Source organism: Poecile atricapillus, chromosome 11 (genome assembly GCF_030490865.1).
Source record: "Poecile atricapillus isolate bPoeAtr1 chromosome 11, bPoeAtr1.hap1, whole genome shotgun sequence".
Classification (NCBI taxonomy): Eukaryota; Metazoa; Chordata; class Aves; order Passeriformes; family Paridae; genus Poecile; species Poecile atricapillus.
In genome coordinates this window covers 8437000-8452819 of record NC_081259.1, presented here as the reverse complement: position 1 = coordinate 8452819, position 15820 = coordinate 8437000, and the positions used below count along the sequence as shown (strand labels likewise).

The window sequence follows — 15820 nt, the reverse complement described above, 5'->3', positions numbered from 1 at the left end:
TCATACACACACCGAGCACAACAGCTGGTGTGACAGTGCACATGTACACAGAGCACAGTGTGTACATGCCAGCTGCTACATGCAGATAAATATGGACACAGGGAAGATAAAAGCACTTTTACATCATGAAAGCTTGCTCTAAGTTCAGCATTTTCACAGAAGCGGTGGTTAAGAAAAAAGAGAGAGAGACAAAGAACAGACATATTCAACATACATTTCACACTTGTAAGTACATAATACATTGTCTATCACACAAGTATTTTGGAACATTGAAACCAACCATTATAGAAACTAAACAAACAGACTGTAAAACTTTCTGAGAGAAAAAGAGTATCCCAGCAGTCCATTTCATTTATGATCTTACAAGCTAGACAGTAATAGCACATTAATCTGCTGGCTTTGGAATTGTTCAAGCAGACAAACAAAACCAACCCCAAAAGTTTCCTGAAACTAGTTGAAAAATCCTTAAAAGAGGGGCTCTGCTCCTCTTCCAAAGTGTGTGTTCTAGGAAACCACCATGTGAACTGGCATTCACAAATTTGTACAGAATGATGTCCTAATTCTGTCATTTCCAACTCTGTTTTTATACAGAAATTATGAAGGGACATTAAATTTTGCGATACAGGGGGAGCTGATCCAAAACCACTAAGGGTTTGTATTTCTGACTTCAAGCAATTTTGGAACAGCCAAAAGATCAGTATGAACAGCGTAACATAAATGAAAAATGGGGGCAAGTCGTATTTGACTTCCCTTTTTCCTACCATTCCCTTCTGTGCCAGCAGTACTTTGATCATCATCCCACCTAAAACAAAATAACCATCTCTCTAAGCTAAGGCACACGTACTGAGATTCTTTGGACACGAACATCCCCCTCTTTTCTCTCAGCAGAAGAGCTCTACAGGACACGCCTACCTTGCAAACTTTTCCTTATCACCAGTGATTTGATCACCATCATACCTAGAAACAAAAGATAGTACATCAATCAACAGGAGTTATGCATTGCGTGATAGCCAACACACAGCAGAAAGCAAAAAAATTCACAACTGCAAACCATTACAAATAACAGCAAGAAAAAACAAGGGAATGAGAATGATACAGCAAAGAAAACACAGAGTCTGATGATACTTCCAAGCCATGCCGATTCAGAAACTTCATTTGTATATTTAAAGAAATAGAAGACACATTTCAGTGGATTTAAGCAAACACTTTGACATACACTGATTTCTTGGGAAACTTAACAAGCAGCACCAGTACAGAAAACACCAGTGAGCTTTTATCCACAGCAGGCCATGAAATATTCATTGCTGTGCTGGAAGTGAATGGGCTGTATCTGTTCCAGCTTGCAACCACAGCTCCCTCCATTCAGCAGAGGGCACTGATGGTCCACAGATAGCACAGGAGGGCAGAGACACGGCTGAAGGGCGATGCATTATGTAAGGGAGCCTTCAGGAAAAAGTTCTGTAGGTTCAAACACTGTACTGACTGTCATGGAGGCTGGCAAAAGGCAGGCAGGCAGGTGAAACTGCTGGGTAAATAGAAGTGAAATTTAAACTGGCTCAATTCCCTAGAAGTAAACAGGTACCTCGTTCCTACTCAAACCAACAGAAGTTGGATGCCCAGCAAGGTATGTGTGGTGTTTGAGCAGCACCTTTATGGAGGATATCCAGACCAATGGGACTTTTGTCCTGTGCTACTAAAGCTTCACTGCTTCTGAAGCATTGTCCCAAAGACATGCAGCAATGTGACATTTCAGTAAAAATTACATGCTGCTCCTCTTTCTCTTTCCTAAAAAAAGCATCAATCATTTGAAATTGGATTTTGCTAGCATAGTTATGGAAAGACTCATTTGTTTGAAACCAAACTGCTAGTTCCAAAACACAAAACGTTTTAGAAAACACAAAAATAAAGTAATGTCTTTTCTAGACATGAAGACTATGACTGCTCAAGAAGAGTTAAATAAGATTTTGTATTAGAACTACACCTTTCCAAGATGATGTAATTTATTACAACAGAAAGCCTATGAAGGTTCCACGTATTAGCTAAAAATAATACAGCCTAAATAAGCCTGTTCTTCCTCTTCTAACAAATCAATAATGAACTGTTTCTTTTTTTCTGTCTGAAATTAATTAAAACTAGTTTTAGGTAATGCACCTATTCAAGCTCCTCATTCAAACAGTGAAGACAAAACTTAAGCAAGTCTTGAGCTGTATTTTTTTATGATGTGTTCAACACCAGCAAAAAACATTCAGGTGACACCACTTTAGTCCCTTGACTCTGCCCGGAGAACAGACTGAGTCCACGTAATTTTCAGCAAAAAGACTGATTCAATGAGGAATGAGCACATTACAGGGGAAGCACATGCACAGCCCCATGTGAGGATGAGGTGTCATGCAGGGATACCTGAGCTGAGCTGGAAGCCCTGAGAAGCAGAGTGTGTTACCTGCCACGGAGCACTGTGCTAACACCACTACTCCTGTGCTCCCACCAGCCTGGGGCTCTGCTACTCATCCTTCTCTGCTTGACTGGGCTGAAGATGTTACTGCCTCCAACTACTGCCTTTTCCCTTCCAGTCTCCCAGCTGACTCTGCACACATGCTCCTTCAGGCACTTCAGTCAAAGCCAGCTGGGTTAGCTTCAACATTTAAACAGCAGCTCTTTGATAACTAAATAATTTTGACTGAAACAAGCTAGGAATAAGTCATGAGAGAAACCTGGAGAAGAGAACAACTAGAAGATTTCTGAACATAGCCCTGGGTGTCTGCATGGTTCTTCTGTACTCTAAAAACAGAACAATCTATACAGCATTTAAGACTTAAATATCATATTTTGATCTGACACCTAAAATCAACTGAGTCTAAGCACAGGACAGCATACCTCTCTGTTAAAAGCCATGGAATTATTGGCTCAACTCAGCCCCAAACTTTGATAGGCCAAAACCAGAATGGGGAAAGACCAACACACGTGCATCAGTGTGCCCAGTAACCTTGAGGCTTGTGCAGGCAGAAATCAGGCCCCATTCCTCACAAATCTTGTTCCCTTAACGTGTGTCTTCTAGCAAATATTAGGACCAAGCCCTCAAATCACCAGTTTTAACCCCAAGGACTGGTTCTGTAAATGACATCAACCAAACAGGAGTGCTGCTGGTCTTGTCCAGGAAATTATGATATGGTGCCACAGTGTATCTTCAGCACACTTCTCTTTCTATTGACTGGAATAACCCTGTTAAACCCTCCAGTGACAGCTGTGTTTCAACGTGGCTGCTGCCACAGAGCTGCAATTACAATTTGGATAATCAGCAGTTACCCACAGGCCTCAAAGTATCTACACTCCTCACTGCAGCTGCTTGGTTTCTAATGAAAAAATGCAAACAGTGTGACCAGAAAAAAAAAGGAAAAGTGAAAAAATGGCAATGAGGCTTTACTGTTTATTTCTAGCTTTGACTATTCCATGTTAATTAACATTTTTGTCAATTTTTACTATTCAGTTACACCTAATGGTACATAATGTAAAGCTCATTAACTTTAAAAAAAACAATCCACCTCTAGGATCTGTCAAATTGTCTTAACAAGCAATTAACATCTGAAATAAATTAGAAATGAAATAGCATTTTCAGTGGCTGAAAGACAACTTCAGCAATGTCAAATAACTGAAGTTTCATCTACAGCAGTTGAAATAATAAGCTAAAAATCACAAGTTTTCTCATTTGATATAGCTGCAGAGTGAAATTGTGACACACACGCTGTCAGCTTTATAAGCCAAAAACTACATTAGGCAGATTTCTGCTATAAAGCTGATAAAAAGAGTAATTAATATTTGGGTCGAGTTGTTGGCAAGTTCTTCACCCATATTTATACTGATTTTAAAACATCAGTAACGAGACAGCTGTCTTTCCCCACTGAAAGAAGTCAGGGATTTGGCCAACTCTTTTGTAAATGCTCACCTTGAAAATTTGCTGGGCCCCTCCCCATCTTCATCATCAAAGTCCATTCTGTAAAAGCAAGATTTCCAGATCAGCAATCAAGGCGTTGGCAGTGGTGGCATGAACATTCAAGCCAGCTGTTCTCAATGTTGTCAGATTTGTGTTTTACCTAGAGGTGTTAATGACTGAGGATTCCAGTCTTGCTCACCCTCCCCAGGCCTAGAGCTCATCAGCTGATTTATGTCCCAGACCTTCTTAGTGCTGTGGAAGAGCTGAGTTCTTCCTTGGGCCAAATCCCAGCCCACCAGTTTGGCTCCTCCAGGGAGCAGGAACATCTTTCTTCACTTCTTACACAGACAGACTAGGAAGATTATCCTCCTAATTTAGACATTTAAATTAGATTCCTATATTAGGCAGTGTGATTGTATCATAGATATTGTCACTACAAAGTTATACAATAGCATAATTTACAAAGCATTTTAGACATTTTTATACTTCTGGATAAATATTTATATCTCCAATTATAAGTATGCAACTCTGCCATTAGACAATCAAGCTGATATAAAACTATTATATACAATTATTGCATTGTGTTTATTTTAATAAAGAAATACAATAGTATGATATACAAACCCTGATGAATCACTTTTAATTTACGTAGATAGGAAACTACAGTTTTGTTTTGCAAACATTTTTTTCAGATTTCTTTAACATTCTAAGCTTTCTAACCTTTCAGTGTAGTAAAACTCCATACAACTACAGATTCCATGTCTCTAACACATTTTCATATTAACAGGTCTAAGTCCTATTAAAGGCAAAAACCTTTCAAAGTGACAATGATATTTATTTCAGTATTAAAAGGATTCCTACCAATGACAAATTGAGATTTGTATGTCCACATTGTGGGAACAAAGATGCAAAAACAGTCTCTAAAACTACATCAGTATAGAGAAGTAGAAGTGCCAGTCAGGCACTGCCTTCCTTCTTAAATTCAGACAACCAAGGCAGACTGGCCCATAAAAGATGTGTCTGAGCCACAGCAACCTCCACTCAACTGGAATGAGGGCAGCAAGTGAGTACAGGAATTGGACATGGCATCTGAAAAGTCACAATAATATTTTCCAGACGTTAACAGTGGTTATTCATTTCTAGAGGAAGCAAAGAGAAAACAATTTTCCCCAAAGAGCTTTAAGAAAAGCTGTGTATTTAACTTGCTTAACTTTGATGCAATCGTCGTTTTCACTATGAATGACATCTCTGCTCACCTGATTACCACCAAATGCAGATCCAGAGTCTGTGATCCCTCACACAGAACACCACCGACCCCCAGTGGCCTGTGCCCTCACCTGTGCTGACACAGGAGCCAGCAGATGCTGCCACCCCAAATGTGGCCTCCAGGGCTGGCAGCAGCAGCCTGAATCCTCCTGACCTGCAGCACTCCCAGAAATTTAACATTTCCACACCGTGGTGTAGCCCAGGGTCTCTTCTCTCCTACCTGCTTCCTCCCCACGTGTAATAATGTGCCTGCAGGTGACATTCCAGAAAAGCCTTCCCAGTTATTAGAATTGGAATGTTTCTACCTGCACTGAAAATGCAAAATTCAATGTTACAAGAGAGCTGTTTGTTTGAAAGTGGAGGGCTCCACCTGAAGCCACTCACAAAAGCATCCCATCAGGCACATCCTTACTTGGTTTCACTGGCAACTGAAACACATCTGAGAGAAACACCCAGTTGCAAACTGGGGGAAAAGGGCTGCAGAAAAAACTATACATCTGTGGGGGAAAGCCTTTTCTTCAGGGATTTTATGAGACACTGCTTTAATCTGGGACAGATTAATTTTGTAACTCTTTTCCTTCCTCTCCAGTACACTGAGATCACATGCCTTGGTGGATATAATTCGAGGATTTATTTAGCTTCCAGCCAAATACTCCAGCTGAGTGCTAAGGGATGGGTTTTCCCCAAAATCAAATATTAGCTGTACTGCATTTAATCTAGTTTAGTATTACTGGAATGCAATGCAGAGAGTTAGAGATGATGATAACAGTTTAAGGCTTGATCCTGCTGCCTGCACTGTATGAGGGGTAAGGGGAACTAACACACCTATTTATTTAGATGGTTGGATATCAGCTTCTTAACTTTAGGAGAGTCTTGATGGGTTAATATCCACAGGTAACACCTCCCACATTTACAGTGGGCTCATCACAGCAGAATCTGAATGCATAGGGTAAAACATCAGTGCACCAGACTAAGTCTTTAAATAATGCTTTTGCTTTGTTAAACTACCCCAACCCCTTTATTTCATATGGAAATTAAACACAAATTTCATTTAAAATATCAATACTTTTAAAAAATGCAACAGCAAATATATGTCTGTTCCATCTTTGTTAGAAACACATTTCCTAATTTCACTCTGCAAAATGAAAAAACCCTTTGAAACATTAAATAAAACCCCTCAGGTATAAAGTCATTGATTCCAGTGTCCTGCCTGATCCACCGTGTCTGCTTTACAGCGAGGCAAAGACAGTGAATCAGCTGTAACCTTTAGTAGAACACAGCAGAACATGTAAAAATAATATTCCATCAACCTCCTCATACCCTGACAGATAAGATCTCCTGTTTAGATAGAATATACTGCACATTAGCAAAACAGTAGAAGCAGCCTCCCAGAAGACAAATGACATCATTTCAGAAGATTCAGAAAGACTATCTTTTATCTTCATTTAAAATTCCCATTAAAAAGAGGCTTTAAAAAAGAGCTGCACTCTGCTCTTTTGTTTTGAAGAGACAGCATAAATCTTGTTTTCCTCGTTCATACTGTTCACATCAATCGTGAAAAGGCCTGATGCATGAGGTACTTATTAAAATGTATTTTCCTTAGAAGATGTGGGGCTACCATAAATACAGTGATAAAAATACCTTTTAAATTTAATTATTCTCAATTAGAAACATTTTCATAAGAAAAATCAACAAACCAGAACACCTCCAACAAGGTGGACCTGCACAGGTTAAGAAGATTGACATGTGAGAGGATTTCAACACTGCAACAAAAATTACCATGTAAAATTCCCAAGAAATGTCAAAAGATGCTTGCCATGATTACACAGTGTAGGAAGAGGGCAGGCAGGAATGGTCAGGAGCAAATGCAGCTGAGAAGCAGATGGGGATCTGTATTAGAGCCCTTCATTGAGAGCAATATTGGGGGTAGAATGCTGGGATGAGGTCTCTTTTCCCCAGATTTTGATAGTTCTGGTTCAGAGAAAAGGCAAGCCTATACTGTGAACCAAAACAAAACCAATGCAGTTGAAATCAGCTCATCAAAAAAACCCCAACCCTCCCTGCCCAGGTACAGATAGCCCAGGAAGGTGAAAGAGCCCCTTATCCTCTAACACAGCAAAGCCTAAATTAAAACCACATTAAATAAAGAACTAAGGGCGCATTAATCTAAGGTAGCTATTGACCACTGCAGTGCATTATCTTATGCTGTCACTTTTTTCTATGAAATAGTTGATATAATTTATGGAAAGGAAAAATATTTTTCCAAGCTGTCAATGAAGGCAAATGCCGACACGGCAGAAACACCTTCTGTATAGCCAATGACTTTAAACTGATCTACATTCAAGTCCACACAGCAATTATTCTGCCAGCTTGCCTCAGCAATTATGAAAAAAGAAACAATTTTCAGAGATAACCAAAACTAGGAAAGCTGGCTGTGTATGCTAGCTCCACTCCTTTATGTTTGACACAAAATTCACTTCTAAAATGCCCAAGGATTGAGGTGTAGGAAGATGTATCAACAGAACAGCAGTGAAAGGGCCAAGTGTTAGCTGCAACTTTGTTCAAAGAGAAGCTCAGAGGAATTAGACACAGCAGGCATTCTTTCCCTCAAGGTCTGAATACACACAGAGCGAATATTAAAAAAAAAAAAAAAAAGTACTTTCAGCTCAGGCTTGGAGAAAGGCCTTTAGTTCACAGCTATGGAGCACAGATGAAATACCATGATCTAGGTATAAAAGTGACTCTGTACTAATTTACTCATTGAATTAACAAGTTAAAGACATTTAAAATAATTTGATTTTATGTTCCTCCCACCCTCCCCTCACTTCACTTTCTCATAAATAGATGACAATACTTAAAATGCAACAGTTAAAGCATTTCAATTAATATCAAGTCAGTATTTGATATCAGAATATTTCACAGTCAGCAGCATCAAACCTTGGCAACAGTAAATTGCAAACTGATATTCAGAGCTGACATGGTTTATGATCAAAAAAGATATCAAATATCCTGCAACTCAAGTACAAAACCTTATCCATGTTAGGTAGCAATGAAAAGATGTTAATGCTTTGTCTTCTCTTTTGAGTGCAAGTGTAATAAGGTTTTCTCATTGAGCAGCTTGAAAATAAAAATGTGATGCTTGTCAAAGCTAGATTTTAGGAGTTTCTCAAACCAATTTCATACAGTTAGATCAGCATCAGAAGAGCACTCAGTGGGGGGAGATATTAAAACTGTTCTGTTCAAAGAACACCCCTCAGAACAACCACCCAGAGTGTTCACATCACACCAACCTCGCCCCGCAGTCAAGGCAAGGTCAACCTCCTCCCTTGTTAATTCAGTCCAAGACTGAGACTCCAGCACTGTCACTGGAGCAGACACACAAAACTGGTAACCCACCTTGGTGAGCAATCCCTAGAGTAACTCTTGCAAGGAATAATGTCTTCCTTAGGCAAAGATTTTACTCATGCTGTCAATCCTGTTAAGCCCCACCACTGCCTTATTTAGGACTAAATATAAGACTAATCAATCTCCTTTGAAGAGACTCTCAGATCAGTTATCTCTGAGAAAGTATCACCCAAAGACCATTACTATTTGTGATCAACCTTTGATAAAAGCAGGAGGGAGCTGTCAACGCTAGAGAGTAGTTTTCTGTTCTTCTCAAGCTCTTGCTACACTTTTGCTCTAACAGAGAATTACTATGAGCTGCCACAGAGCAGTCTGATGTGGGCAACTACCCTTATACCACATCTGCCTCTGACACTTGTTAAAACAAATTTTCTTCTTTAGAGCCCTCAGGCTTGTGCAAGGGCTGAATTTGATTCAGGTCCTTCTCCCAGAAGAAGACTGTGCTGTGCTTCCAGTGAGACCTAGAATATCGTGGTCCACAATCTCTGAAGAGTGAGCCCTCATGCTATTTCTGTACCTGGAACTATAAAGAAAACATCTTTAACAGGCCTCTCTCTAAGAGATTCCAACTGTAAACTTCAGATGAAGTTGAGTAAGTCTGCATGTGCAATCTTGCTACCTTTATACACTTGATAAATCATTGTAAGATTAAACAGATGTAGGCAATATGCATTCATTATATGTACAACAGTCACAGGATCCAAACTCCTTTCTGGATATCTTGTCAAACCTGAAAATCTTTTGAAACAAGCAAAACAACAAGCCATATGCTTATCAGCAAGTTTGATCTTGCAGGAAGAACAGATGCAGTGGATAGAAAAACAAAACATTAGTGACCAATGTTGTAATGCAGGTTACATAAATATAATCTTACATAATAAACACACACATATATACAGGTGCATTTTGAGTTTTACAATACAAGTGATTTCCAGTTTCAGCCCTGAAAAAAAAGGACATGGCTTACCCAGAGCGACGCTTTCCTCCTCTGGAAGGCATGGATCCTGCCATCCTCACTTGTCCACTCGCCATTGGAGCCACTGGCAGGGCCACCGAGCCAGGAATATCTGATGCCATTTCTGGAAGGCAGAGGTAGGGGGAGAGGTGGAAGAAATCCCTTAATCCATTACCTTCCATGAGAAAACTCTGCTGATTAGAGACAGGCCCTTCCCAAAACAAACAGAGAAAGCTTTCCTTTTTATTTCTAAGGAAAAGTAAAGCTCTCCTACTAAAACCAAACAGACTCCCAGATCCTTTAGAAAAAGCCCAGCTAGGTCAATAGACATTACAGTGCCTGGGAGACAGGGAGAATTGCAGGTAGGTATCTCTGTAATTCCACTGACCTAATGGTTCTCATTTTAAGTCTCAAAGAGGCTGTCAGATGAAGGCCAACAACCTTCTACAACAGTTAAAGTGCCTTGTACAGAAACGCAGAGCTGAATTCCCAAGGCAAAGGAAGCTGCGGATCATGGTACCAGGGCACCATGAAAAAGAAAGTTCAAAAACTCAGTTTGCTCGAGAGACCAAGAGTTGAGAGCAGAGATGAATTATCAGGTGATGCTGGTTTTTATTATTGATATTCTGGAGGCATTCAGAGGGCCAGACTGAACTGGTGTCTGTGTGGTGTCATGCAGAGCAGAAGTGAGCCCAAAATCCAGGCTGATATATTCATCCCTCTACCATGGCTCGAGGTATAGCCACAGGTTAATGAGATCCTCAAACCTCAAAACTTTAATGTGAGAAACTGCAAAAGCTCACCTTATGCAATGGTTTTCAGACCACTAATGGCAAGTACTTCAATATCTATTAATAACAGTTCATTACACTTCAAAAAAGAAAAGTGGAATATAACATATTTATATCCTTTTCTTCTATCCCATTATTAAGCATGGGTTTAAGAATGTTTTTCCTCTGTATAACTCTTATAAACTATATGAGCAATTAAAACTTTTTTCTAATGCACGTATACTTTATTCACTCTGGAGGCAAAATCTACAGTCAAAACATTTAATTATCTTGAAAGAAAATGCATCTTCCTTCCAACTTTAAAAAAAAAAAAACTTGGCAAGGTATCTGGAGCTATAGCTAAATATAATTACTAATGGAAAGAAAATCTGTTTAAAAAATCCTGCTATTTTTTCCCCAACAGATAACTATGAAATAACTTCAATTATGGAGACAGGAATCCACGTTCTTTCATTATGTCTGGAGAGCACTTCCATCTCTGCCACACTTTATACACATCCATTATGCAACATTATGCATTTCAAATAATAACATTTTATCTGTTCACTGATTTCATGAATTTCTTCTAGTACATTTAGTTTTATTAACTCCTTTTCAACTAAAAAGCAACAGAGCAATCCAATATTTTTTAACAAAGTCCGCAAGGCCAAACAATGAGACCTCTGCCTACACCCCCACACCACAGAAAGTTCCACAGTGGCCAAAGCTGCAGCTATGTGGAAACACAGCTTTAATGCACATTAGCATATCTCCAGACAAATAAAAGCATCAGCATGCAAACAACTGGTAAACCACTATTTCCAGAATAAATACCCTTAGCTGTCTAATGCCCATAATTCACTCAGAACATTCAAACTCATCTCTCATGGATAGAACCGAAGGTCATTTTGAAATGCTCTGCTCACTCATTTATTAAAGCAGATGGTAAAAACCGTAATAAATCTACCTGCAAAGTGTCCCCGTCACTCAGGAACACATTTCAGTATAGATCATCAAGGAGATCAGATTTTTTTAAGTAATAACTGTAATACAATTTCAGATCATCTCTGAGCAGTATTTTAAGAGTAAGAACATACTGTATTGTGATGAGAAACTCTTGTAACCTTATTTTCCACAATCTAAACCAAAGATGATGAAAAAAGACACCAAGGGTTGTATTCATCTACTTTTAAAAGTCCAAAAGCCAAAACTAATTGCTCAAGGTAACTTTACAGCTCACCAAAAACAGGCAGCAAAGCCCCCTTGCTCTCCTTTATGCATTCCATGCTTTGAGGTGCATCCAAAACAGGTTGAGCAAACCTTTCTGTAGAGCCTTTCCTCTCACCACTGACAAAAAAATTAAAAGACATGCTGGGTCAACAATCATAAAGATCATGTTTTCAGGCTTATCTAAACCCATGTCCAGATACACATTAACAGTGCTGTTCACAGTAGTGTTTCAGCAGCAAGTGCTGGGAAACAAGGTGTTCTCTTTCTGAGATTGAATGTTCAAAGAGTGGACTTCCCTTCTGTCAATGGAAATAATACAAGCGTTGCTTACTCTACCCAAAATTAAAATACACAAACGTAATGGTAAAATTCTCAGGAAGTGAAACAACATCAAGCTGAACATTCACAGAAATCATCTGTAACCATCAAGGCAGCGTTCTGAACAAATTTCTTTAAAATCTTCAAAAGGTGTATCTTAGTGTCAAATAGGAATAATTTTTTTGCTGAAAAAAATGCATGCACTTTCATTTGGAGCTTAGAGAGTTCCTAGAGGTCTGCCAAAGAACACATAAATGTTATTAGAACAAAACCCAGCACAACACTCACAACCTTTAGTGAACATTCCTCCAGTTAGATCACAGTTAACAACTCTTGTTATCACTGTCATGTCTGGGAGCAGGCCAGATCCTGCCAGTAATATTTATGTTCATCTCGGGAAGCCCTGAGGAGCCACATTAATCCAGGAACAATGTAAAAGCAGAATCAGTCCCTCCATTTCTGTCCAGACTTCATTTCACTACTGAACATTCAAAGTTTGGACATTACACTTTACCTCAGTGCCACATTTAGGTCAACCCCAAAATATTCACACATGTTTCTGAAATAAAAGTTTATCTGCAAACACACATTAAAATACTGGGATAAAATACAGGGATTTATTCCCCTAAAAATTCACATTCATTTCAAGCTGTTACATAGATCTGCAAAAAAAAATAGCTGCTGTGCACTTCACAAAGCAAAGCACAAAGAGCAAGCTAAATTCTGCACAAGGATACCATGAAAGGGCACGAGAACCCAAAACAGAGCAAGAATTACGAAAAGTGCAGCACGCCAGGATGAACCTGGACTTCTCTTTTTTGCTAGGGAATTACTAAAACATGGCTCTCAAGCCCAAACTTTAAATCTTGAGCCCCACCCCAGATCCACTGCCTGAAATGCAGCTCTGTCTTGCCTCTGACACAAATTTGTGACTTGCTGAGGTATCCCCCAGAGAAGGGCAGCTCCTTGGCCAGGTATCCTCACAGGGAGCATCACACAGCTCTGGAGGTGCTGGCCCCTGCTCTGCTCCTCTCCACAAACCACAGCCATGCATCCTGCTGGGAAGCTTTGAAATGCTGTGCATGACAAGACTTTCTAAGTCCATCTTACAAAGGTCCTGTTAACTACACCATTTTCAGCCACTTGAACCATACTCCCCTCACCTAAATACAGCAACACAGACAGGGCCAGGTTATAACCCAAAGTCTACTGGAGAAATGGTTTTACTGACTCCCAAAGACTTTGAATTCCTGACTTTAGCTGTGAGGACCAGTCCCAGGTTTGCTATTCCATGTCAGGTACCACTGAGCATGCTCTCCACATGGCTCCTTTATCCTTCAGCATCTACTGTAATAATAAACACAACTAAAGTCAGATACCAACATCTGACTAAACAAGTGGAAATTCTACTTTTATCAATACAAATGTGACAGATTTCCAGCCACTAATCCATAGAACTGCTGAGATGTCAATCACCTCCAATTAAATGTGAATCTAAGGCTAAACACAGAATTACAAACATGCCCAATCCCATCAACAGCATTGTACACAATGATTTCAAAATGTTCTTTTAAATATTCTAAGAAAGGAGATTTCAAAAACTTCTTTAGAAACTGCATTTTTCATTACCCTGAAGTGATACGGGAGTTAGATGCATCTCAGCTAAATGGTTTTGATTGCAGTCAATTGCAAAGGGGATTTTCTGCTTAGCAGAGACATTTAAGAATAAACTATATCATAGCTCTTGCTTTAGAATATGCCAATACGAAGCCATCATGTAGTCAAAAATATTTCACAGAAATATTAACGCTAAAAATCTAGCTGTATACTTAGTCATTGCTTTTATGTGTTAACTACAGAGATTACAAAACAGAGCTCACTCTCAAAGAATATCAAAAAACCCCGTTTTTCATTGTTCCTGCTAACTCTATTAATACTGTTTTACTTGCATTCCGTTGCCAGACACTTTAAATAGACTCCACATCAAAAACATCTACTGTACAGAGAGGATATGCAGAAAAGCAAAAACATTCCTTGCCATGCTCTCGACAGAATTACGATTGCAAATAAATCACAAAATATAAGAAATCCCACCTTTAAGGAAGACTCTTACAAAGATGCTATTTCTTTCCTGCGAACAAAACCTTCTTGGAGAGAAATTTTATCCGCATATAAGAAGAGTCAGAAACCTCTGGGAAGAAATGTAGCAGCATTGGTATTCTGCTCAGAAAATGTCATCACAGATCTGTTTACCTTAACTGTGGACCATGATTCAGCCGGTGACAACCGTCTTGCATACTGATCAATTTATTTGCAGCAAAATTACTAACATTTTCTACTTTAACCATTTAGGTTCTGGAAAGAGCTACTAAGACAGGAATAATATAAAAAACCTAATTAAATAAAAACTTTCCCCTCCACCACAATGCTCTGTGCTTTGGGGTGTGTGCAGGGGGCCCACCCCTAATCCTGAAGATAAATTAGGGCATGTGGTGAGCAGTTACTAGAGAAACGTTCTCTGTTTCAAAATGAAGATCAGAGCTTTATCCTCTGCCTGCATCACAGGTGAATGCCAAGCATACTCAAAGAGGGGGGAGATGATGAGATTGAGCTGCTCAGTTGAAGGGGCACTGCCTGTTCGGCAGAGACTGACAGGGACCAAGCATTTAAAGAGTGGCCTAGCTGCTGTTCCAGAGGCCAAACCCAGTTACCTCACTCCCTGCCTTCCCTGCTGGGACTCTGGAGGAGATGCTAGAGCCAGTGACACACATAAGAGGTATCTACCATATGCCCCCAGCAGACTGGAAGAGCAAGTTTTGAAATCAGAGGTGAAACCCTCTACGGTGCCTCCACACTTGACTTGTGTTCACACAAGCCATCCATGTGGGATTCCCTGGGATCTCACTGCAATCCACAGCCTTTGGTGCGCCCCACAGTTCAACAACACCACCTGGATGTGCAAAAGAAGGTGGGATGCAGACAAAGAATTGGAAATAAACTGTGACAAAAGAGAGTTTTGGTCTACTTGAGGGGAATTCTTGCTGCAAGTGCTCAGCTTGAGGGACAATGTGAGACCAATCACTACAGGATGAGCAGCCAATGCTAAAAACCAGGATCCTATAAAGCACCCAAAATTAAACATGCCATACAGAAACCACTGTACCCAAAAACCCCAATGTGGAAACACCAATCTTACGATCAGTAAAACCAAGGAATTATTTCACACATTACTATGTGATTTTGAATGTTATTTTCACAGTACTTCTTATTTTTTTCTAGTTTTCATGTTAATCACCTTATTCATTCCAGTCGTGTTGGTAATTCCATTCATCCATATCCACACATACCCTGTGGTCAACACACAAAAATTTCCAGAGACATCATGGAGCAAGGAAAGGATGTGGACCACATTCATATTCACTGCCTAAATGACCAACACCACCCATATACGACTGAATAAACTCAGAATGCTCTTTAGCACAATTCAGAAGACAGGAGTCACAACTCTGCACCTACTGCAGAGAATGGTACAGACTAAAAATTAAACTTGAAGCACAGACAGAAGATGCACTTGGCTACTTAAAGTTAGGCTGGGAAGAAGGGAAAGGATAGCTGCTTCTTCATTCCTCCTATCTTCCTGACAAATGGCATGGCACCTTATGCCCCTGCATTTTTCCCTGGCTATTTTTCTGCTTCTTATTCATAATTCCTTGCTACCTCTTCTTGACCTATTCAGCCTCTGACTCAGGTGAACTATTTCTTGTACTCTCTTTAATAAGCCAATGCATCCAACTGCTGACAAGTCCTGCCAAAACTATGACTATTTCCCTCAAAAGAGGTTGCTGAAAATCAAAACAGGGAGCAAAGGTGAAAAAAGAAGCCTTAATGGCTTCTGTTCTGAAAGTATGTCTCTAGTCTTGGAAAACAATAAATCCTCTAGGAATTAAA

The 15820-nt window shown here is 39.7% G+C and overlaps 1 protein-coding gene across 6 annotated transcripts in view; it reads right to left on the bottom strand.

The window, feature by feature from the left end:
* The window catches only part of ARNT2 (aryl hydrocarbon receptor nuclear translocator 2), a 97477-nt gene that overhangs the window by 62757 nt on the left and 18900 nt on the right, over positions 1-15820 (bottom strand). For 4 of the 6 annotated variants that reach the window (XM_058847017.1, XM_058847014.1, XM_058847015.1 and 1 more), the window contains exons 2-4: positions 9567-9678; positions 3941-3988; positions 913-957 (exon numbers count right to left, since the gene is read on the bottom strand). In XM_058847017.1, the coding sequence (XP_058703000.1) occupies positions 913-957; positions 3941-3988; positions 9567-9678 (205 nt within the window). Of the gene's footprint in view, positions 1-912; positions 958-3940; positions 3989-9566; positions 9679-15820 lie in introns of those variants that run through there. The other 2 variants (XM_058847018.1, XM_058847020.1) reach the window with 2 other exon arrangements.